Raw genomic sequence first — 25230 nt, 5'->3', positions numbered from 1 at the left:
GTACAAACATGTACCTCTGGTACACCTTCTCCCTAATTAGCCTAATAAAGGCCCAGCAAGTAGCCATCACCAAAGATATTAGTGGGTATACCTTCTGGTACAATTCATCATGCACCCATGTGGCTACTTATACCTTTGACTATTGTGATATTGTAGAATGCCCATTTCCCACCTCACAAATCCAGAGTATCTATAGAGATATCCCTCATTCAAAAGACCCATATGTTTGTGTAGTTGACAAGCAATGGGGGCACAATTGTGACCATTGGGGGGCGGCGGGATGGAATGCCGGGCCTGCCTGGGGTTACAAACCAAAAAGTGCCTTATCTAAAGTAGATGATCATGGTAGATCCCTTCTCCAGAGAATGACTTTGAGAAAGCCTGGGGGGGGTACACCAATGAAATTAATCCTTAACATTGAGCATCCAAGCCCCACGGATGCAGACCAGTATGTGATGGGAATGTATTGGAAAAAGGGTTCCTACCGTAAATTAGGGCATTTCTACCTCAAAGATATGTGCAACTCTTCTGAGTGGCAAGGGGGCACCCATATGGTCCCTAACCCATTAAAACCTCATATCCAGACCTTTCAAGACATGATGGCCATTGCTAACCCCACCTTTGAAGATACCATGGCCGCTGAAACAGGTTTTAATGATGTTAACCTATGGTTAGAATGGATGAAATACAATGCTAATAAGCATAACAAAACCGCATGCTATGTGTGTGGCGGTGCCCGGCCTCACCTGGGTACTGTGCCTTTAATCCTGCCAGTAGATATAGAAGAATGTGTTTTAAGCCTTTTTGCCTATCACTATGATTTTAACAGGTCCATATGTATAGCATGGACAAAGGAGTATCCCCTCCTAACCAAGGATGTCAAACCCCCAGATGGTATTACCGTGTATAAAGGTAATTACACTTGTTATGCTAATTATGATGGAATTGGTAAATTCTTGGGTAACTTCTCTAAGGGGTATTGTGCTACCTACAGAAATGTCTCTATGAACTTGTTGCAGTTTCACACCAGGTCATTAGGGGATATTTACTGGTTGTGTGGGGATTTACAGCTAAGATCCAGAATGGACAAAGAGTGGTGGGGGGAGTGTACTCTGGCAAAAGCCATTATGCCTATACATATCATCTCTGACACACACCTCGTCACCCATGAGTCCAGGCACACTAAGGTTAAGCGTGACGCCCCAGTGAAAGGAAGTTTTGATCCTCATGTTTATATTGATGCCATTGGAGTGCCTAGGGGGGTGCCCAATGAGTTTAAAGCAAGAGATGAAGTTGCTGCAGGATTTGAATCACTTTTTGCCATAGTTACCACAAACAAGAATTTAAATTGGATAAATTACATTTATTATAATCAACAACGTTTTGTTAATTATACCAGAGATGCCCTCCAGGGGTTGGCCGAACAGTTGCAGGCCACATCCCAAATGGCTTTCCAGAATAGAATGGCCTTAGATATGATCTTAGCCGAAAAAGGAGGGGTTTGTAAAATTTTACCTGACACCATGACATGTTGTACCTATATCCCAGAGAATACTGGCCCTAATGGTAAAGTTACCTTAGCCATAGAAAAATTAAATGACCTGTCTGAAGAGTTAAAAAGGAATTCTGGGATAAAAGATCCCTGGGAAAGATGGTTTGGTTGGATGACAGGATGGCAAAAGGCTTTAATGCATATTGGTATGGCAATACTAATTTTTCTTTTTATCTTTGCTCTTCTCTTTTGTTGTATCCTCCCATGTCTGAGAAAATCCCTCATGAAGACCAAGCGGCACCCACTTTCACTCATCTCGAAGTTGATGACCAAGATTTCCAAGATATCAACTCACCCTGTATACCGCTGCAAACAATCCCTTTTGTTGATAAAGTGCAGGAATTCTAGGAAGGGACCAGCTTAGGGACAGCATCTGTCAGTGAATGGTAAAGGCCCCGTGTGGAGAAGTGGTGGGTTAGCTGCCATGGGACACCCATGGGTGTGAAGTGTTCGAGAGCCATGCTGACGGATGAGTTAGCCTATCAGGGTCAGATCTAGGGACAGTCTTGCACTTTGCATTAACACCTAGCTAGCGGTCACGGGGTTTCTGCGCCTTTGGGTTAACACGTCTTCCTGGTACTAATTTAATAAAGTTTTATCTCTTAGAATCTAACATTTCATAGGGGGGACTGATGTGGGATTATTTAAAAAAAATCCTTATTGTACTTATATTCAATTATTGCACTAACTCCATTTTAACCTCATATTGTGAATCCTCCATTTTGTCCTCCTAACCTGACTTCTTCATTCCTCCATTTTGTCCTCATAACCTAACTTGTTCATTTTAAAACTACCTTACTTGACAGAATTTCCCAGCACATCTAATACAATAAGACAAAGACTGTATGTTCTAACAAAGACATGATTAACACAGGAATTGCTGACTTTTCCTTAACTTGCAACATAGTATAATTTGAAGGCCATGAGAACACAGTAGTAATGAAATGTTCTATTCATAAGAGACCTTGCACCTGGCCACGAGGCCTGAGATCACCGACCGTGTAAAATGACGCTCAAGACCCCCTTGTCCCCACCCGTGTCCAGAACAATCCCACCTCTTGGTGGGTGGGCACGGGACTAACCACTTAGTTTTTGAGCCAATTAATAATATTGATAGGTGGACACTAATCCCGACACTTAACAATTAATCCAATTAATGATGTTTATTTGCTGATATTCTAATAATCAATGATGACGTAAAATGCCTCTTAAAAGGGCCTGCGCGCCCGCTTTTTAATCACTTGCCAATAAATTTTCTCGAAGTTTTTTTAACCTGAACCTTGTGTGTCAGACTTAATTACTTCAGCGTATATACGCAATTCAATTTTATTAATTTGGACAGGAACAGATAGACATTTAAACATTTTGGTTTACTGCTAAAAAGTACCATAACATATGATGTAATGTGCTGTACAGCTATAGTCAGCAGACACTTTATTAGCACTGTCTATGATTAGCTCCAAAGAGTTAAAAGTAGGATTTTAAAGACGTATTGTTGACTCTTTGATTGACAGGAAACATGTGTCTTTGTCCTATGTCTTCTTTACATTTTGATTGACATGCATATGTTGTTTGTGCTAATTTAAAATGTAACCCTTCCATTTCTGTTCACCTTGTAGAAATGTCATGTCTACATTATATGTAATGATATAACTAGATGCATATCAATATTAAATATATATACACCATTCCATACATATATGTGTGCTTTTGAGTCTGTGTTTATGTGTGTGTGAGTCAGTGTGTAAGTGTGTGTGTATATGTGTGTGTGTGTGAGTCAGTGTGTACCTGTGTGTAAGTGTGTGTGTATCTGTATGTGTATGAGTCAGTGTGTATCTGTGTGTAAGTGTGTGTGTATCTGTATGTGTATGAGTCAGTGTGTATCTGTGTTTGTCAGTGTGTGTGTGAATGTATGTGTCAGTGTGTGTATCTGTGTGTGCTTCAGTGAGTATATGCAGGGCAGAGTATGTGAATACATCCCAGCAATCAATCTTTAATTAATTGGTGTAATTGTGAGAAGAATGATAGTTCCCTCTTAAAAATATAGCACGTAATGTGGTATTATAAAAAGGTATGACATGTCTCTGTTCCAAATCATTTTGGAATTAACTTAAATGTAGAAAAAGACTCGCAATGCTGTTGAGGCAGTTTATCAATTATTATCAGTATTGAAGACTTTGCACCGTCATATGAAGATAGGTACTGTATACTAAATACTGTATGTTAAGATAATGAGAAAATATTCATATCAGCAGTATAGAATTCCTGACAAATAACTTTTGTTTCCAAGATAAGAATTGGGGTGCAACCCAAAAAATTAGCCAATGGAAATATTTTATCGGTTGTTACCCTGACTTCAATTCTCTTTAAAAATGCCAAGAAAGTGACAGTTCAGTAGGGACTTTCAAACTCACTTGCAGAGTGTCTAATCCTTTGATCCAACATGACTTTCTCAGACGCTGAAAAGGCTGCAATTGTCTCCATCTGGGGAAAGGTAGCTGGCAACACTGATGACCTTGGAGCAGAGGCTTTGGAAAGGTAAGACTGACATGAAGAAGAGAGTCACTAATGCCACTGGTTTCCATGGTGATTGCCCAATGTTTAGTAGTTTAGACCACTTTTAAGCATGTTCAATTTAAACATGACTTCCAAAGTGAGCAATTCTCTTTTTAAACCTCCAAAATCCCAATTTAATGAATAAACCTCAACGTAATTAACTTTTCTTATTAAATATAACCTTGTATTCCCTAAAGGTAACACTCCAACATTAAAAAACAATATATATATATATTTTTTACCGGTTTTAATATTTGGAGTGTTTCTTTACCACACTAAGAGCCAAGAAACCTCCCGAATAATTATTAGTAAGTAAATAATCTGCTGTATCAAAGTTATGGACTACATAAACATAGAAATATTTATTACTATACAAATAATTTGCTGTTTGCTTATGGAAACTAAATTGTTACCTTTATGAATCAAGTTCTGCCATATTTGGAGATAAGGTAGATGTGAATAGGGGATTGTTGAATTTACACAGAAATGGCAAAATGGTAGGGGGTGGGAAAATATGAGCTATAAATTGTCCTAGTTAGGCTATTTTGACTACATGTTGATGTTTCCTTGTCTTTTTATTATTGTTTGATTAGACATCCTTATTAACTCTTTAGCTTGTTTCATAGGAAAACACATTTACGTTGTTCTAACGTGTTTTCTTAAAAATGCATATTATTGAGTGATTCATATACATGTATCTATTTTGAACAGGCTGTTTCTGAGCTACCCTCAGACCAAGACCTACTTCAGCCATTTCAACCTGAGCCATGGTTCCAAGGATCTCCGCAGTCATGGTGGAAAAGTTTTGAACGCTATTGGAGGTGCTGCCGGACACTTGGATGATCTTAGCGGTGCTCTGTCTACCCTCAGTGACCTCCACGCATACAAACTGAGAGTTGACCCTGGCAACTTCAGGGTAAGAATATATCAATATTTTCAATGTGCAGTAAAATCGGATTACCAAAAAAAAAAAAAAGATAAAAAAAGGAAACAAATAGTATATGATTCAGGTTCTGCCTCTAGTTATCCACTTTACACGACAATGTGACTCTTTTTCAGACTTTAGTGATGTATTCTTTGAGAAATACCGGTTTAAAGATATTGCTCTTTAGAACTTTAGAACTGTGGTCATGGATTGCCACTAGTAAGTGAATTGCAGTTCTCCCACAATGCTGATGGACAAAATGCGGTTCAGGCACAGTACACAAACTTATCTTTACACATCACACAAAAGCAAAGGATGTTAAAATTAAGAGTGATGGCATATATGTTCTTCTATGACAAAACATATAGAAGTATAGTGATTAAATGAAAATGATAAATTATCTTACATGTACTAATATTCAATAATGTACCAAAAATGGCATTTTATATTCTTCATTAGTGATATTTAAGCATTCTGGTTTGTTAGTAGGGCAAAGAAAAGACATTTCTATAAAATAAACAAACAAACAAAAAAAAAACACTTAGGCATGAATGTCCCAAATATCCATTAATTTGTAATGAATCCAGACCTTCTGCAAATATAATATATTATTGAATTACATTTCCCTTGATATTTTGCAGCTTGATTGAGAGTGTCTAAATATAATTCTCATTTTGTTTCTCTTGTAGCTGCTGTCTCACTCCATCCAGGTCACTCTGGCTGCTCACTTTGGAGCTGAATTCACTCCCACTGCCCAATCAGCCTGGGACAAGTTCCTCGCTGCAGTTTCTACTGTTCTGGTTTCCAAGTACAGATAAACCGAGAATGCAGATGTGACAAGTGGTCTATCTGATTAAATTTTTAATAAAATGTAGCAATCTCAAAACTAAGAATTTTCTTGTGTTGGTTTTGTTTTGCATTTTATAATTTTGTTATTTGGTTATGTAAAGATTTGTGCACAGAAAAAAAAATGTATTTGTCCGAGTCGATTTCAAATTGGGTTCATTTGTTTCAAGAAAATAAATTTAGATTAAACAAAATGACACAAAATGTGCCTATTAGTGCACTGCAAAATATTTACATTGTTTGTAAATATTTTGCAGTGCATTGAATTTTATGCCATATGGTTCATAGATCGAGTGAGAACTAAGTAACCAACAGAGTGCAAAAAAGATTGAGCAAAAACAATACACATTTACATATTACATATTGATTAAATGTATAATATATAAATATATAAAAAAAATTACTGCTCCACCTTTTTTTTCCTTCTGTTGGTAACTTAATTTAATTTGAGAATAAAATCAACATTAAGAGACTGTCCCCCTAACCATAAATCATGTTTTGGTGGCATGTATGGAACTCCAAATTACAAAACAAATGAAACAACTTCATTTTTCGTTTAGTAAATAGGTCATATGGCGGTCGTCAAATCTCAAATTTGGACATCACAATTCGCTTGAAACTGAATTCACCTGTGTGTGTGTGTGTGTGTGTGTGTGTGTGTGTACATCATTAAAAAGGGTGCTGCTCAGACCAACTGATACAAAATACATAATTCAGCAAATTACACCTGTCTTACATAAAATAAATTTTTAATTGTTACAAAATATAGCCATATATAGACCTTGTTCCAAAGTACATCACAATAACTATCCTTATAAGATAAGTCTGCTCGATGAGAAAACAGGCCATCTCTAATAAGTCCTGTGTGGAGTAGAGGAATGCCAACCTGAACATACTTTATTATATATATTAAAATAATATAAAAATTAAATTTATGGTGCTTGGGTGAATAGATACAATAAACAACATACAATGCACACAACACACTATCTAAAGATTACATTCATTGCATTACTTTAACATAATTTGCTAATATTTAATTGGACAGATCATGTTTTCAATCCAATACTTGTCAGGGTTAGGAAGGGGTGCTGCTTTGAGACAGCAATATCCCTTTAAGTGCAGGAATCCAATATGCAGAGAGAAATGACAAACACAAGGAATAAGAATGTACAAATAAGTATATTATGAAATAAACAAAATGACACTAGATAGCCAAACAATTTACAGTAATACAATGCAAATACAAAATATACGTAGACCTAGGTCTAGCACAGGAGGTGCAGACAGAGTATCAAGGACAGTCTTGTAGGTTAAAGGAAAACTCCAGTGCCAGAAAAACGATCAGTTTTTCTGGCACTGGAGGGTCCCTCTCCCTCCCACCCCCCAATCCCCGGTTACTGAAGGGGTGTAAACCCCTTCAGTGACTTACCTGGGACAGCGGCGATGTCCCTCGCCGCTGTCTCCGCCTCCGCGACGCTCCTCCTAGTGATTACGTCGGCCGGTGGGTGAGACTAATCTCGCTCACCGGCCGAGGAGACCTAATGCGCAAGCGCGGAAATGCCACGCATGCGCATTACGTCTCCCCCTAGGAAAGCATTGAAAAATCATTTCAATGCTTTCCTATGGGGATTTGAGCGACGCTGGAGGTCCTCACACAGCGTGAGGACGTCCAGCGACGCTCTAGCACAGGAAACCTGTGCTACAAACTAGGAAGTGACCTCTAGTGGCTGTCTAGTAGACAGCCACTAGAGGTGGAGTTAACCCTGCAATGTAATTATTGCAGTTTATGAAAAACTGCAATAATTACACTTGCAGGGTTATGGGTAGTGGGAGTTGGCACCCAGACCACTCCAATGAGCAGAAGTGGTCTGGGTGCCTGGAGTGTCCCTTTAAATGGAGTAAACTGGGCAGGACTGGGCAGGCACCATGAAAGACTAACAGGACTCGGGTCCAGAGCCGCAGCATATACATTTAGTGCCAAAAGGATGTAAGGCCAAAATCACAGGATACCAGGCCATAGGATATAGATCAGAGTCACTGGAACAAAGTCACAGAGACACAGTACCAGATGATGCCGGGTCGGAGTCACAGGATGCAAAGCCATAGGATGCAAATCAGAGTCACAGGATACAGGACCAGAGGATGCAGGATCAAAGACACAGGATACAAGACAAGAGGACACAGGAACAAGGAAACAGGATGCAGAGACTAAGCTGCCACAGGAACTAAGAAACAGAATGCAGAGACTAAGCTGCCACAAGAACAGTGAAACAACGATCTGACCCTGAGGGAAGAGTGAGGCCAGATTATAAAGGTGTCTAACAAGGGCCAGCTGAAGTGTCCAATGTTCCAAGAAGTAAAGAAAACAAGGAGAGTGGTGAGCAGTAGTACTGCATAAAGGGATATCACCTAAGGAGTGAACCAGGAACCATGACAATACTGTGCAGTTGGTGACATCGTACTGTACATTAAAAACCATAATGCACAATGTAACTGTTAGATATTCCCTGACCTGCCCATAATTAGTGGGAGTTACACTACTGGGTAAAATCTGCTAGATTGCCTTCTTATAAAGCTCTTCAACCATGGAAGACAATGAAAGTCTGAAAGTGCTGGGCTAACATGCCTCCAACATTTGCAGCTTATCATTGCCTTAACCCCATGAGGACTGTGGACGTACTAGGTACGTCCGACAAGAAACGGTCCTTAAGGCAAATCTGAGCACTGGAAGCGATCATGATCACTTCCAGCCGCTCTAAGGATATTGCAGCGATGCCTCGATGTTGAGGCATCCTGCAACATCTCTCCTGACTGCCGGGCCGCCGAGTGGAGCCTGGCAGTGTAGCAGAGCATCGGAAGCCACGGGCAGTCTTCCTATGCTCTACCCAGGGCCGGTGCAAGGATTTCTACCGCCCTAGGCAAAGATCCATTTTGCTGCCCCCTCATGTCACTAACTCACTGACAGACACACACTGGCAGAAACACATACTCACTGACTGATACACACACACACACACATTTACTGACAAACACACACGCACACACACAGACACTTACTGATAGACATACACTCACTCACTGACAGACACACAAAACTCACTCACTGACACACACTCACTCACTGACAGACACACACACACAGACACTTACTGATAGACAAACACACACTCACTAACAGACATACACACAAACACACACTCACTGACAGACAGACATACACTCACTCGCTGACATGCATACACTCACTCACAGACACACACACACAGACACTCACTGACAGACAGACATACACTCACTCACTGACAGACACACACACTCACTGACATACATACACTTACTCATTGACAGACAGACACACACACACACACACACACACACTCACTCACACACTCACTGACAGACATACACACAGACACTTACTGACAAACAGACATACACTCACTTGCTGACAGACACACTCACTGACATACACTTACTCATTGACAGACAGACACACACACAAACACACACACACACTCACTGACATACGTACACTCACTGACAGACATACACACATACACACAAACACACAGACATAAACTCGCTCACTGACACACACACACACACTCACTGACATACATACTCACTCATTGACAAACACACACTGACACTTGCTGACAGACAGACATACACTCACTGACAGACACACAAACACACACTCTCTGACAGACATACACTCACTCACTGACACACACACACAGACACTCACTGACATACATACTCACTCACTGACAAACTCACACACAGGCAGACACTCACTGACACACTCCAACACTCACCTCCCTGCAGGGGTCCACTGTGGGGAAGCTCCTCAATTCTCCAGCGTGTTGTTTAGAGTGCCGGGGCCGGAATGACATCATATTCTGGCTCCCGGCATTACAGAGGGCATGCGAAGGAGGAGTGAAAGGCTGCCTCACTCGCCGCCTTCCTGCTCCGTCCCCCTCTCCTCCAGTTACCGACATTTTTTGGCAGAGCAGGCACCTGTCATCAAGGTAAGCAGGTGCCTGCTCTGCTTTACCTAATACAGGTTCGAGGGCGTCCTCTCAGCGCCCCCACCTTTGGGCGCCTTGTGGATCGGCCTGGCGCTGGGGATGGCTCAAGAGCAGCTCTCCTAGCGCTGTGGCCCTAGACAGGGGAAGCCCACCAGGAAATATTCTGGCTCTACCTGTGTGCTGAGTGCCTTGAGGGGTCAAGGCACCCAGTGAAGACCCCCTTGAGGACTGATAACGACTCACAACGTCATCAGAAACATCCCCTTGAGGACTGATGATGGTCCTGAATCATCATAAAGTAAAATGAGCCGTCCTTATTTCTTACCCAATCGCGGCCGTTCGCACGCCGGCGATTGGTGTTGCTCCTAGTCTGGGGGGACTGCCTGACAGCCCAGACAGTCCTCCCTCAGCAAATTATGCCCCCACGCAATAGGCGTCCATGCATCTGCCATGTATCTAAACTGACAGGCAGTCTCCCTGCTTCTGAAAAATAAAAAACATATATAGGGGAGGTGTGAGTGACAGGTTATAGGGGGTTAATGTGACAGGGTGAGTGTGACATGGCTGGAGGAGGATGTGTGACATGATGAAGGGGAGTTAATGTGACAGAGCTGGGGTGAGTGTGGCACATTGGAGGTCAGGATTGGAAGTGTTAATATGATAAGGTGATTGTGGCAGGGTGAAGGGGAGTGAGTGTGACTATGACAATGTGAGGTAAATTGAGTATGACAGTATTATGTGGGATTAATATGTTAGGGTGAGTGTGGTAGATCGAGGGCAGGTGAGTTTGGTATGGTTGGAAGGAGTGAGAGTGACAGGATTAGGAGGGGTAATTGAGTGTAGCTGGGTGAAGGGGGCTAACAGTGTGTGAAGGGTGACAGCATTTGTGTGTGTAAGGTGTAACAGTGTGTGTAAGGTGTAACAGTGTGTGTAGGGAGCTGACAGTGTGTGCAGGGGTGACTGTGTGTGTGGGGGTGTAATAATGTGTGTGTAGGGGGCTGACAGTGTGTGTGTAAGGGGGTGACAGTGTGTGTGGGGAGGTGAGAGTGTATGTGTCTTGATTGACAGTGAGTGTAAGGGGTAACAGTGTATGAGGGGCTGACAGTGTGTGTAGGCAGGGGACAGTGTGTGGGGGGGGGTGAAATTGTGTATGTGTCTGGGGGGGGGGGAGGGACTGGCAGTGTGTGTGAGAGGAGAGGGGGGTGCCAGTGAGTTAACATAATGTTAACAGTGAATGATGAAGACACATAGAGAGGGTATAAAGAAATGTGAAGAATGGCAAAGAGCATTGTGTGTAAACATGCAGATTGTTTAATATGCTGTTCATATTATTGTGTCAGAACATCTGTGGTTCTGTTTGGGTATGAATATTTACTAGTATTAATGTACAGTATTTAGGTAAGGTATAGATATTTAATGGTATTGATGTATAGAGTTTTAGTTAGGTATAGATATTTACTGGTTATAGATATCTGTTTGGTTATCGATTTTTCCTCGTGTTGATATACAGAGTTCTGGCCGCACCGCCTCTATGACGGCTTCCCCATAAACTGCATCGCACTGCTCTCAAGATGCACTGTTGTTCATACGAAGCGTAGGTAGAATTAACCCCTTAACACCGCAGCCAAATGTACAAGTTGTGAACGAAACAAAACGTAAACAAAACCTGGCATTTGCGCTATATGTCTGTCCAACCGTAATTCACCTCTTTCATATTAAATGCACCCCCCCTTATTATATATCATTTTATTCAGGGAAAACAGGGCTTTCATTTAATATCAAATATTTAGCTATGAAACATAATTTAATATGAAAAAAATGGGAGAAAATAAGATTTTTTTTTATTTTTTTCGTTCTACATGACATTTTAACTGTCAATGTCATAATACTGTTTGCTTTTACTGCAATAAAATACACATATTTGTATTCAGCAAAGTCTCACGTGTAAAACAGTACCCCCTATGTACAGGTTTTATGGTGTTTTGGGAAGTTACAGGGTCAAATATAGCGTGTTACATTTGAAATTGAAATTCGCCAGATTGGTTACGTTGCCTTTGAGACTGTATAGTAGCCCAAGAAATACATTTACACCCATAATGGCATGCCATTTGCAATAGTAGACGACCCAAGGTATTGCAAATAAGTGATGTCCAGTCTTTTTTAGTAGCCATTTGGTCACAAACACTGGCCAAAGTTAGCGTTCGTATTTGTTTGTGTGTGAAAAATGCAAAAAACGCCAATTTTGGCCAGTGTTTGTGACTAAGTGGCTACTAAAAAAGACTGGACATACCCCATTTGCAATACCTTTGGTTGTCTACTATTGCAAATGGTATGCCATCATAGGGGTAATTTTCATTCTTGGGCTACCATAGGGTCATAAAGGCAACGTAAGCAATCTGGCGAATTTTAATGTGAAAAAAATTAAACACAAGCCTTATATTTGACGCTGTAATTTTTGAAAACACCATAAAACCTGTACATGAGGGGTACTGTTGTACTCAGGAGACTTCGCTGAACACAAATATTTGTGTTTCAAAACAGTAAAAAGTATTGCAGCAATAATATTGTCCCTGTAAGTGCTGTTTGTGCGTGAAAAATGCAAAAAACGTCACTTTTACTGGCGATATCATGGTTGTAATACATTTTACTGTTTTGAAACACTAATATTTGTGTTCAGCGAAGTCTCCCGAGTAAAACAGTACCCCCCATGTACAGGTTTTATGGTGTCTTGGAAAGTTATAGGGTTAAATATAGTGCTAGCAAATTAAATTCCCTATACTTTCGGCATGGGTGGTCAGGCAGGTCCCGCTAATTGTAATTAATTAGGATACCTAATTATGTAAAATTATTACATAAATATATGTGTAGAATTAATATATGTATATATATACATATGTGTATATATACGTATATATATATATATATATTTTTCTTTTAATATTTTTATTTATATATAGGTATATATATAGTGATATATACGTATATATTTATGTATATAGATATATATATTATTTCGTTCTACGTGTATTTTGATATAAATATATATATATTAATATCACAATACAGTTAGAACGAAATAAAACACATCTATATATTTTTTAATATTTTATTTTTAATTATTTTTTTTATTTTATTTTTTTACGCATTTACATATTTTTTTTATATTATTTATAAATATATATAACAATAATTATATATATATTTAATCAATATCAGTCTACGTGTAATTTGATATTAATATATATATAATTATATATATATATATATATTAATATTAAAATACACCTAGACGGTGTATGTGTGTGTATGTATATGTGTATATATATACTTAGATCATATATATATAATATATATATATATGATCTAAGTATAAATTTTTTTTTTTTACACTTATTTAACATTTATTTTATTTGATTTCAGCCAGCAGGGGGACCAACTGTCATTACAGTTGGTCCCCCTGCTGGCATTGCTGCAGCCAGCTATACCGGCCATGTGATTGTGAGGTCCTCGCAAGGACCTCACTCTCACATGACCGGGAGGGACCGGAGGAGGAAGATGTGCCGCGGGGGGGCTCCCTGGGAGTCCCCCCAACCGCGATCGCCGGCGTGGGATCGCCGGCGACCGGGTAAGTTACTAAAAACCAGAGGGCGTACTATTACGCCCTGCGGCGTTTAGAGCCGCTTTTAAAAGGACGTAATAGTACGCCCTCCGGTCTTAAGGGGTTAAGATTGGCTGAAGTACAGAGACAACAGCATGAAGCTGACTGAGTGAGGTTAGTGTGATAGGAAATCTTAATGCTGTCTGCGCACAACAACAGTGCATCTTACAGGCAGCATTAAGATCTCCTGTCAGCTGTCAGTCACATTCACGTTGCTCAGTCTGCTTGATGCTGTGGCCAGACATTTCTTGGAAAAGCAACATCCACTTTCTGCTTTGCGATGTGTGGCGTTCGATCATATCCCATTGGCAGCAAGAGGGGGAAATCGAGGAAAGCTTCTCTTGCAGAGAGAGACTTACTGGATAGTGGAGTTGGACACTGTGGCCCCTAAAGGCCTAAATGAAAAATGTTCCTTTGTATCATTCTTATAATTTCGTAACAAAGACTGTATGACTATAACCCTCGAATATATTGGAGTTTGAGGAAATAAGTTTTCTCACGGGGACCTCGCTGGGAAAGATGATCCCTAGCGATGAACCCGTGGAGAAACTGTTTCTGTAATTTTAAGTCTAAAAAATGTTTTTATGATTTAGCTATAAATTCAGTTTATGCATTGATAATCGGTCAAAGATGGCAACCTAACACTCACCAAAGGCTGTATATACAAATATTAGGATATGTAGGGGTTGGTTTAAATTTCATATTTTGTATATCACATTTTGAAGCTCTAGATCACATTTTATGAGAGGGTGTGTATTTAATAATATGTAACCCCTCCTTAAATATTAACACGTCATAAGATTTTTTTCACTTTTATTTACTATGGGGAAATATACTAAGTAATTCTTAGTAGGGTAAAATATATATATTTTGTATTAGGTAATGTAGTATGTAATTATATTTAGAACTGAATTTGAAACACCATATGAAAGCAGAAGAGCTGCTCTTACGATGAGACTTTAGTGGCACAGTTTATAAATTGGGTGATGACTTCACGGTATGAGTATTAGTTTAATTTGTTTTCACTTGTTTATCTATTTATTTATTTATTTATTTGGTATTTAGGTGCTATAAATTAACAAGAAGCTCCTCTTTCCCTATAATATAATTTGTATTGTAGCTCTGTTCATTTTCATCTGCTCCTGCTGACACGGCTAGAGCCGGTTGCCATAGCAACTGTCCGTTGCGTTGTGTAGTGGGTGGAGCCATTTACGAAAGGAGATTTTCTCCTACCGGAGGCTGTATACATAGTAGCAACCATTGCCGATTGTATCGGAGGTTGCTAGGATACTATGACGCCTCCTGGGTTGATACATGGCCCCCCTCCATCATGTGATACGGAAGAGTGAATTGCTTTGACACATGCGCTGTTATGCCGGGCACACGCCGTGCAGGATGAGCGATGAGCTTCAGCTGATTTGGTGAGTGATTATTGGATGAGATGTCTTATTTAAGTTTGTTTTTTTGCAATGTCTTATGCCTTGTGTGTCCTGATGAAAGCTCCGATCGGGAGCTGAAACGTTGACTGGTTCTACTAACAAATAAATTGAATGAATTTACTCCAAGAGTGCCGGTAATATTTCTTTTGATTTTTATACATTTGGGACCTGGCACCTGGTTATATATATATTGAGTAGGAGTGCAAGAGGTTCTGCTTTTGTTTTATATATATATATATATATATATATATATATATATTACATATCAATGTGTAATTTAATTATAAGTGTATTTTTATATTATATATTAATATAAAAATACACTTAGTATGACATTATATAGATATTTATTTACCGTATATACTCGAGTATAAGACGAGTTTTTCAGCACATTTCTCGTCTTATACTCGAGTCAGTGTCTGTATTATGGCAATTTACATTGCCATAATACAGACAAGGGGCTGTGTAGGAGGGGGCTGGAAGGAAGCTCTTACTTACCTCTCCTGCAGCTCCTGTCAGCTCCCTTCTCCTCCGCGCCGGTCCGGTCAGCTCCCCTGTCAGGTCCCAGTGTAAGTCTCGCGAGAGCCGTGGGGTCACAGTGCGGCCGTGAGACTTACATTGTGAGCTGACAGAGGGAGCTGACCGGACCGGCGCGGAGGAGGAGGGAGCTGACAGGAGCTGCAGGAGAGGTAAGTGCTTCCTGCCAGCCCCCCACCACTGAACTGCCAATACCACTGGACCACCAGGGAGTGAGAGCCACCCTCCCTGCCATGAATCAAGCAGGGAGGGGGGACGAAAAAAAAAATAATAATAAAATAATATTTATAAAATAAAAAAAATAATAAAAAAAAATATTAAAATAATTACAAAAAAAATAATAAAAATGCCCACCCCCCACCAAGGCTCTGCAACACACACACACACACACACACACACACACTGCACTCATACACACACTGCACTCATGCACACACTGCACTCATACTCACACTGCACTCATACACACACTGCACTCATACACACACACTCCACTCATACACACACTGCACTCATACATACACTGCACTCATACACACACACTGCACTCATACACACACACTGCACTCATACACACACTGCATTCATACACACACACTGCATTCATTATATACACACACTGTAAATAAATATTCAATTAATATAATTTTTTTAGGATCTAATTTTATTTTAAATTTAAATTTACCAGTAGCTGCTGCATTTCCCACCCTAGTCTTATACTCGAGTCAATACGTTTTCCCAGTTTTTTGGGGTAGAATTAGGGGCCTCAGCTTATATTCGGGTCGGCTTATACTCGAGCATATACGGTATTTGTTTATAAAATATTTTAGCAGGAAAGATACATTGAGATTTCTCTCGTTTTCAATTTTGTCCTGGGTCCACAAATAATTGCATTGATACAATAAGGTACAATAAAATACAAAAACAATATTAATACACAAAATTTAACATAGAACAGTTAGGAAATATATAATCAACCATGACACGGGCATTCTGTTTTGAGGTATGTAGAGAGGGATCTCTTAAAGGACTTTAGGCTTGGGGAAGATTTGAAAGTGTGGGAGGTCGTTCCATAATTGCGGTATTGGAAGGCTTGGCTTGAAGTTGTGAGAGGGGCGTAATGGACATTTAAAAGGGACTCCCCCTTTCCTAACTTATCGTGATTGTTGTGACGATCAGCTGCATCACAGACTGCCATTTCCCACCAAGTAACGCTGGTATCCCGGGATCCTGGTAACAGTGGTGGTGTTTGCTCCTCGTCCTGCTCGCTCTCCTGCTTTCCTGGCTTCCGGCAGGTAGACGGCAGCACCCCCAAGTGACGTCACACCGGTTGGCTCATGGTCGAGTAAATATGGGTTGCTCGGCTTGCACCGGCACCATACGCCTCCTTATTAGGTCATTAGGGGGGAGAAAATCTCACAACGAGGTCGCTCGGTTGGGCTGTTAACGGGCACAGAGGCTCTATGGCAGTATAGAGCCTCTGTGTCCTCGACGTCAGTCACATTTCTCAATGCTTTCCTATGAACGCAAGCGTCTTCTCACTGAAAATCACAGTGAGAAGTGCCTCTAGCGGCTGTCAATGAGACAGCCACTAGAGGCTGGATTAACCCTAATGTAAACATAGCAGTTTATCTGAAACTGCTATGTTTACAGCTGCAGGGTTAACACTAAAGGGACCAGGCACCCAGACCACTTCATTGAGCTAAAGTGGTCTGGGTGTCTATAGTGGTCCTTTAAGAAAAATCAATGCAGAATTCATGTTTTTACAAAAAAGTGTTCTTTGAGAGCAGTGTTCATGAACTCTATCAGTACACACAACGAATCATTGATTAAACATTACATTGTAGTGAACTGCAAGATGTAAGTAAAAATAGCTTTAGCTAAAAAAAAATTTATAAAAATTCTCCAAAATAATAACTACGTAAAAAAAATGAGAATGCTGTTATTTGAACATACATTTTGAAGTTTTTCTTCCAGTTCACTCTTAAGGAAATAAACCCTAAAATACAGTGCATTACGTTTAACCCATTCAGCAATATTCAGTTCATACAAAGCCCTTCTTTTAATTCATTTTTATGAAAGTTAATTATTATTATATGCTTGATGCTTCTCTCAATATTTTAATGCATCCAGCAAATCATACTTTGTCTCTTAAAAGATATAGTCAGGCTTTGCTATTAGAATATATATATATATATATATATATATATATATATATATATATATATATATATATATATATACATACATATATAAATAATTATACATTTTGTATAGGTTTTAAATTAAAAGGGGAGCTGCCACTTCCAATGGATTACACGTTTTTATTTTATTCACTCTATATTACCAAATATGTATTTTATTCTATAGTTGCACACCACCAACTTAGCACCTTGCCAGTTTTTGTTATCAGCTTTGTCCTTAATTCCTGGCAATCAGCATAGAGAAAGCATACAGAAAAGATGAGAAATGAAACAATATTTTTATGCATCCTTCTTATTTGCAATGTGTGCCCTGGTTGTGTCCAGAATGAACTGGATGGTTCTAAATCTTTAATATAACATTACAAGTCAATAGAACATCTCATTAAAAGAAATGACTAACCCAGATAAGTGATTTTAAAGTTTCATTCAATTGTGAAATTCCAAGAAATAAGATAGTTCCCCTTTAAAATTATACTTTCAGATATGGTAATAGGACATATATCTATTCATGTTTTTTTTTTTTTTTAATAGTTCTTTTTTTTAATAGTTTTTTAGTTCTTTGAGAGCAATGTTCATTAATTCTTTTATTACATAAAAGGGTTCATTGATTAAACAGTAAATTGTAGTTAACTGCAAAATTTAGTTAAAAATTGCTTTATAAAATATATAAAAAAATTATAATTACAATAAATAATGAGAACACAGTTACCTGAACCTGGATTTTGCCGTTTGTTTTTTCCAGTTCAATTTTAAGGAAATAAATCCTAAATTAACCCAGCAAGCAATATTTCATTTATGCAAAGCCCTTCTTTTAATTCAATTTTATGAGAGTTAATTATTACATGTTTGGTGCTTTTCTGAGTATTTTAATGCATCCACGAAGTTATCATTTCTCTCTCAATAGATAAATCTTATAGGGAATATTATTATTTATATAGCGCCAACAAATTCTGCAGCGCTTTACAATGGGTGGACTAGCAAACATGGTGTGAAGTTGGATTATAATTGTATGTTTTATTTACCCTGTATATACTATATATTATATTATCCTATAATTGCATACTGCTTGCAATCAGCATAGATAAAGAATACAGAGAAGAGAAGACATGAAACAATGTTTTTATGTATCCTTCTTATTGCAATGTATGCCCTGTTTGTACCCAAATTGAACTGTACAGCTCTAAATCTTTAATATAAATTTAGAAGACAATAGAACATCTCAAAACAAACTCAGATTATAAGTGATTTCAATGTTATATCCAATTGTGTAACTCCCAGAAAAATTAAGGATCCCCTTTACATTTAAATTTAATTTGAGATGTGGTAATATAAAAAGGTATATACAAATACAAAAAGAGCAGTCCTGCGCTCACTCCCATCACCAATGGGCCGGCAGCAAGGACCACAATACACATCAGCCCCAGTATATAGTAATGTGTATTGTGGTCCTTGCTGCCAGCCCATTGGTGATGGGAGTGAGCGCAGGACTTCTCTTTTTGTATTTGTATTTACTTTGTATCACACAGCCTGGTTACAATGCTGCCGCCCATCCCATGTGTTCCCTATTAAGGGTTAATAAGTATATAGGGGTGTATATAAAAAATACCCCTCTCTGTCTCATTAGAGATATCTTTGCCAAAAGCTCAAGGAAGCAGGCTGAAGGGTCAGTGTTAGGACCCGCTTAGGGGGGTCTGCCTTGACGTTGGCAGGCAGGCATTCCCTCCAATGGCCATTGGAGTAACTAAATGACCTCCATTTGTCTAAATATACATAGGGATTAAGGAGAGAGTGCAGGTAACTTTTTCTTTTCTTTAATATAAAAAGGTATGACATATCTCTAAATAGTTTTGGAATCAATTTAATTTTAGACAAAGACATGCAGTGCTGATGAAGCAGTTTATCAATTTATCAGTGTAGAAGACGTTGCACCGTCATGGCGAGATAGACACCATACACGACATCCATACTGTACGTTGAGATAATTAGAAAATATTTCTATCAGCTGTAGAGAATCCATGACAAATAACTTTTGTTTTCAAGATAAGAACTTGGGCGAAACAAAACAAAAAATCAGCCAATGAGAATATTTCTCAATAGTTTTCTATGATGCTCATTCTCTTTAAAAATGCCAAGAAACTGACCATTCAGTAGGGACTTCTAAACTCACTTGCAGAGTGTCTAATCCTCCAATTCAACATGACTTTCTCAGACGCTGAAAAGGCTGCAATTGTCTCCATCTGGGGAAAGGTAGCTGGCAACACTGATGATATTGGCGCAGAGGCTCTGGAAAGGTAAGACTGACACGACAGTCTATTTTACAATTTCTGGGTGGGGGAATGGCAGCATTTTTTCATTGCTCTTAATAGTACTCAATATAATGATAAATATAATAATGAAATGCCAACACATTTGACATAATTTAAAAGTTATATTCTACTATGACACAAGGTTCTGACCTTGTTCTTGGTACAGATTGTTTTAATATTATATGTGGAAAGTTTATAGAAAATATAGTCTATTTTAATCACTAAATAGTAATTAAAGAGAAGTAGACCATGTAGGCCAAGAACAGAAACTTGTTTATTAATCCAGCTCAGCTATCTTGACCTAAATGGGGTTATGTAGAAAAAGTGTCTGTTCTGAAAAGTCATGCAAGCATGGGAAGGGATGGAGGCACCAATTTGCAATTTGAATGCTGTTTCCACTGTTTCCTGGCAACTTCCAAAGTGAGCTGTTCTATTTTTGATCCTCCATAATTCACACTTTAAGGAACAAACCTCAGAGTAATTCACTTTCCACATCTAATAAAATACAGCCTTGTATTCCGTAAATGAACACTCCAGCATTAAACAGGATGCTTCTCATAGTGAGGCATTAGACTAATGTTTCTTTATCAAAAATCTCACTTCCACATTAACTTAAATGTTGGGGGGGTGTTCCTAAATTAGTTTAGAAAAGTGCCAATTTCTCTATGTTCTGGGGGGACTTCTTGTAAAGCCGATGAGCCTTTGGAGTCTAGAGTGTTCCTTGAAGTATAAACTGTATAATTATCAATAACAAAATAAACAATCTGCTGCTTCAAAGTTATCAACTGCATACATATATAAATAAAACATATATATTTTACCATTTGTTTATGGAAACAAAATTGTTACTTTTATTAACCTAGCTCTGACATATTTAGGGATAGTCTATATGTAAATTAATTGAAGATTGTGTTGAATTTACACAGAAATGGGAGCAGTGGGTTGGAAAAATAGTAGTGTATGGGAAATATATGAATTGGAAAATTTTACTACTTACGCTATTATATTGCTTAAACCTGTTTTCTTAGAAATGTATATTAATGAGTAATCTATATATACATTTCTGTTTTGAACAGGCTGTTTCTGAGCTACCCTCAGACCAAGACCTACTTCAGCCATTTCAACCTGAGCCATGGTTCCCAGGATCTCCGCAGTCATGGTGGAAAAGTTTTGAACGCCATTGGAGGTGCTGCCGGCCACTTGGATGACCTTAGCGGTGCTCTGTCTACCCTCAGTGACCTCCACGCATACAAACTGAGAGTTGACCCTGGCAACTTCAGGGTAAGAATTTATCTCTATTTTCACTGTACAAAAAAATAGGGTCACCAAACAATGTTTTCACAGTTCAGGTTCTGCGTGTAGTTCTCCACTTTACACATCATTGTAATATTATATATATTTCCTGCTCAGATATTTTTGCAGTTCCTTGCTAAATATCCACCATTCCTGAATAAATGACTAAGTGCAAAGGTTTTGAATGCTCTATATTTTTACACACTTAAAACAATATTGTCTGTGCGATATTCTAATGTTAAAATATAGAAATATAGATATATAGGTATGGCCACTATTTTAATGTATCTGTTGGGACAAATAATGGGAGAACACAAATACAGTGGACATGAAACGTAAGGGTGACTACATACTGCTCTTCTATGGTAGCACAGATAGGATTTGCTTTATTAACTTACCTGTATTGATGGTAGTCAATAATGTAACAAAGCTGACACTCAGTATTCCTCATGAGTGTTGTTTAACACATTTTGTGTCTTGGTCTGTTAGTAGGGCAAAGAAAAGACAATTCTTAAAAAAAATTTAAAAAAAAATTAAAAAAAAGCAGTTAAATATGAATGTCCCAATATATCCATTAATGTGTAAAGAATTAGCAAATATAATTTACTGTTGAATGACACTTGAATTTGTTGGATATTTTGTAGTCTGACTATATATAGCTAAATATAATTCTATTTTGTTTCTCTTGTAGCTGCTGTCTCACTCCATCCAGGTCACTCTGGCTGCTCACTTTGGAGCTGAATTCACTCCCACTGCCCAATCAGCCTGGGACAAGTTCCTCGCTGCAGTTTCTGCTGTTCTGGTTTCCAAATACAGATAAACTGTGAATGCAAATGTGACAAGTGGTCTTTTTGATTACATTTTTAAATAAAATGTAACAATCTCAAAATTCATATTTTTCTTGTTTGTTTTGTTTTGGATGCTACAATATGGTGGCTAGTATATATGTATGTGTGCACACACTGAGTAACAGACACACACAGTAACACACTCACTGACACACTCTAACACTAACACACACACACTAACACTAACACACACACACACACACTCTAACACACTAGCACACACACACACACACACACACACACAAACACACACTTTTAAAGATGAATCTGGTTACTGAGAAAACAGTTCATCTCTAATGAGTACCATGTGGTGTAGTAAAGGTATGTCCCAACCTAAAGATACTTCTTATATTTATATATTTTACAGTTCTTAAACAACACTCTTATCCAGAGCACTTTACAGTTTATGAAAAAAAAACATTGCAACATTGCTAATTATACAAGCAGGGGATACATAATTAAACACAATGGGAAAAAGGGAGAACAGAGCACTACCCGTGAGCTTGCAATCATTGAGACAGTAGGTTGTAGGTAGAAATAATATTATTAAAAAACAGAAATGTATTCATGATTGTGCCAATAAAAGGAGTACTGCTTAACAGTCAGTAAGTCTGATGAAGATAGTATCTAAAAGCGATGCATTACAATAACCATGCTTGGAATGAGCAGAAAACAGAATTCAAAGAGTATACATTAAGTAAAGTGTAAAACATAGACAAAGAGGTAGATATGAAACAAGATGTTAGCAGGGACACTTGGTCAAGTGTACATGCAAAGAAGATAAGGTGGAATTGAAGGGGATTGGTTATTGTAGATGGGAATTGACCTAGTTAATTCATATGGCCAGATTTTAAATTTGGATAGAAGGTGGTGGCCATACTGCTGGGGATCAGGAAAAAATTGGAGAGTGATATGGTCAGATATGTTGACCTGAGAGACAAGTGACGGATTGGGTCAGGAGGTGATGGAGAATCTTTAAGTAAAGAGGTATGCCTTTGAATTCTGTGGAAAGAGAGATGGTAGACCAATGTTGGAATGTTATAGTGGTTTAAAATGGAAAATGAACATAAATCATAAGGGAATGCATGGACATGGAGGCTGGGTAAGAGAGGTGGAGTGGACAGAGAAGAGAGGACAGATTGGAGTGTAGTGGGAGATAAGTGAGGAGAGGTAGGGGGAGCAATGTTATGGAGGGATTTGAGGGAAAGACATTTAAAGAGAGACGACTGGCATATAAGAATCTTTTGAAGAATGGGTCGGGCATAAGCAAAATGGGGCATGTTAAGGAGTATGCAGGCAGCAGCAAACAATAGCAAAATGTATAGAAAGTTGAAGCATTCGCCTGAACATTCTTACATCAAATGGGTGCTGCATAGGATAATTGATACAATATACATGCACATAACAAACCGAACATGCTCGATAGAAAAGCATTAAACATTTTTAACACCATCGTTCCCCTTCAGCCCAGCGGGAGGGGGGCCATGAGGGTGGGGGGGGGGGGGGCACACCTATTAACACTATAGTGCCAGGAAAACGAGTTTGTTTTCATGGCACTATAGTGGTCCTTTAAACACACATGCACACACCAGGCAAGCCATAAGACTTGCTTGTACCACAGAAATCGCACTTTAACAGTGCTCTCACTCAGTGGCGAATCCAGAAGCTAATCTCGGGAGGGGCACTGGCAGATCATTTAAATAAACAATATAGGCACAATAACTACTACAGGGCTCTGTAGTGGTTTTGGTGCCAGGAGTGCCGTGGCGCCCTCCCAGTGTAAGTAGTCATCTTCTCCAGCCCCTCTGTGTAACTTTCACCCAATTCCTTTATTTTCGCTTTCCTCCCAAGCCTCTCTGTGAACTTTCTCATTCTCCATGTGTGAATCTTTCTCCCCACTCAGGCCCCACCTGTGTGCTACTCTCCCCTCCATGTCCCTGAGTGTTCCTCTCTCCTCCCCTCCATGTCCATTAGTGGCCCTCTCCCCTTTCCATTCCCTAATGGTTATCTCCCCTTCCTGTCCATTAGTGCTACTCTTCCCTTTCCTATAGTGTTCCTCTCCCCTCTCTCAATGTCCCTTAGTCAGGGCCGGACTGGGGATACGAAGCAGCCATGGAAAAAAATCTATGCCAGCCCCACAAGTCATTGTGCTATGTAGGGTGTATATATATATATATATATATGCAATTGAAATAGTTGGCTGCACTCTCGGATTTCCTTAGAACGTAACTTTTAATGAAATATTTAAGAGAAGATCAACGTTTCAGTCCCTCGTGTGGACTTCCTGATGAAAGTCCACAAGAGGGACTGAACCGTTGATCTTCTCTTAAATATTTCAGTAAAAGTTACGTTTTAAGGAAATCTGAGAGTGCAGCCAACTGTTTCAATTGCCGGGATACTGGAGCCCTGGTGATTCACCCGGTCACACAACTTTGAAGCCTGAGTGCAAGGTACAACAGCATATATATATATATATATATATATATATATATATATATATATATATATATATATATATATATTATTGATACGTTTCTTCTAATTCAAAATATTAGTTCTTTCAGGGTAATTAAATTATACAGTAAAGTATACTCACACACAGACACAGACAATCTTACTGATGCACACAAATAGGCTCATTGACAGACAATCTCAATGACACACACAGACAAGGTTACACACACAAATTGAGTACAGACAAACTCTGATACACACACAAGCTTACTACAAACAAGCTCACTGTCCCACACACACACACTCACTACAGACAAGCTCACTGATGCGCACACACTCTCCCTACAGAAGAGCTCACTAACACACAGATTCACTGCAGATAAGCTCACTGACACACACAAACTCACTAGCAGGCGCACACACACAGAGGCTCCCTCACTAGCAGACACGCACGCACGCACACACACACACACACACACACACACAGAAGCCCGCTTGCTCACTCACTAGCAGATGCACACACACAAAGGCAGACAGTCATTGACACCGAGGCAAACATCCACACATACAGAGACAGG

The 25230-nt window shown here is 39.0% G+C and overlaps 2 protein-coding genes across 2 annotated transcripts; both read left to right on the top strand.

Moving 5' to 3' along the window:
• Positions 1-3946: 3946 nt before the first annotated feature.
• Positions 3947-5926, top strand: LOC134596166 (hemoglobin subunit alpha-5-like). The gene is made up of 3 exons (XM_063444752.1): positions 3947-4090; positions 4820-5024; positions 5723-5926. The coding sequence occupies exons 1-3, from the start codon at positions 3996-3998 to the stop codon at positions 5849-5851; spliced, it is 429 nt and encodes a 142-aa protein (XP_063300822.1). The 5' UTR covers positions 3947-3995; the 3' UTR covers positions 5852-5926.
• A 13968-nt stretch (positions 5927-19894) lies between these two features.
• On the top strand, positions 19895-22243 carry LOC134596150 (hemoglobin subunit alpha-5-like). The gene is made up of 3 exons (XM_063444751.1): positions 19895-20042; positions 21134-21338; positions 22042-22243. Exons 1-3 carry the CDS (start codon positions 19948-19950, stop codon positions 22168-22170), a joined length of 429 nt encoding a protein of 142 aa, XP_063300821.1. The 5' UTR covers positions 19895-19947; the 3' UTR covers positions 22171-22243.
• Positions 22244-25230: the final 2987 nt, after the last annotated feature.

Source organism: Pelobates fuscus, chromosome 1 (genome assembly GCF_036172605.1).
Source record: "Pelobates fuscus isolate aPelFus1 chromosome 1, aPelFus1.pri, whole genome shotgun sequence".
In the NCBI taxonomy this organism is placed as follows: domain Eukaryota; kingdom Metazoa; phylum Chordata; class Amphibia; order Anura; family Pelobatidae; genus Pelobates; species Pelobates fuscus.
Note: the sequence above shows the minus strand (reverse complement) of the source record. Positions and strands in the feature narration are given on the sequence as shown.

Bases quoted from the DNA above. Each gene is read 5' to 3' on its own strand.
- LOC134596166 (XM_063444752.1), top strand. From the start codon at position 3,996: ATGACTTTCTCAGACGCTGAAAAGGCTGCAATTGTCTCCATCTGGGGA. The intron at 4,091-4,819 runs GTAAGACTGACA...TATTTTGAACAG, and splicing joins GGAGCAGAGGCTTTGGAAAG to GCTGTTTCTGAGCTACCCTC. The intron at 5,025-5,722 runs GTAAGAATATAT...TTTCTCTTGTAG, and splicing joins TTGACCCTGGCAACTTCAGG to CTGCTGTCTCACTCCATCCA.
- LOC134596150 (XM_063444751.1), top strand. From the start codon at position 19,948: ATGACTTTCTCAGACGCTGAAAAGGCTGCAATTGTCTCCATCTGGGGA. The intron at 20,043-21,133 runs GTAAGACTGACA...TGTTTTGAACAG, and splicing joins GGCGCAGAGGCTCTGGAAAG to GCTGTTTCTGAGCTACCCTC. The intron at 21,339-22,041 runs GTAAGAATTTAT...TTTCTCTTGTAG, and splicing joins TTGACCCTGGCAACTTCAGG to CTGCTGTCTCACTCCATCCA.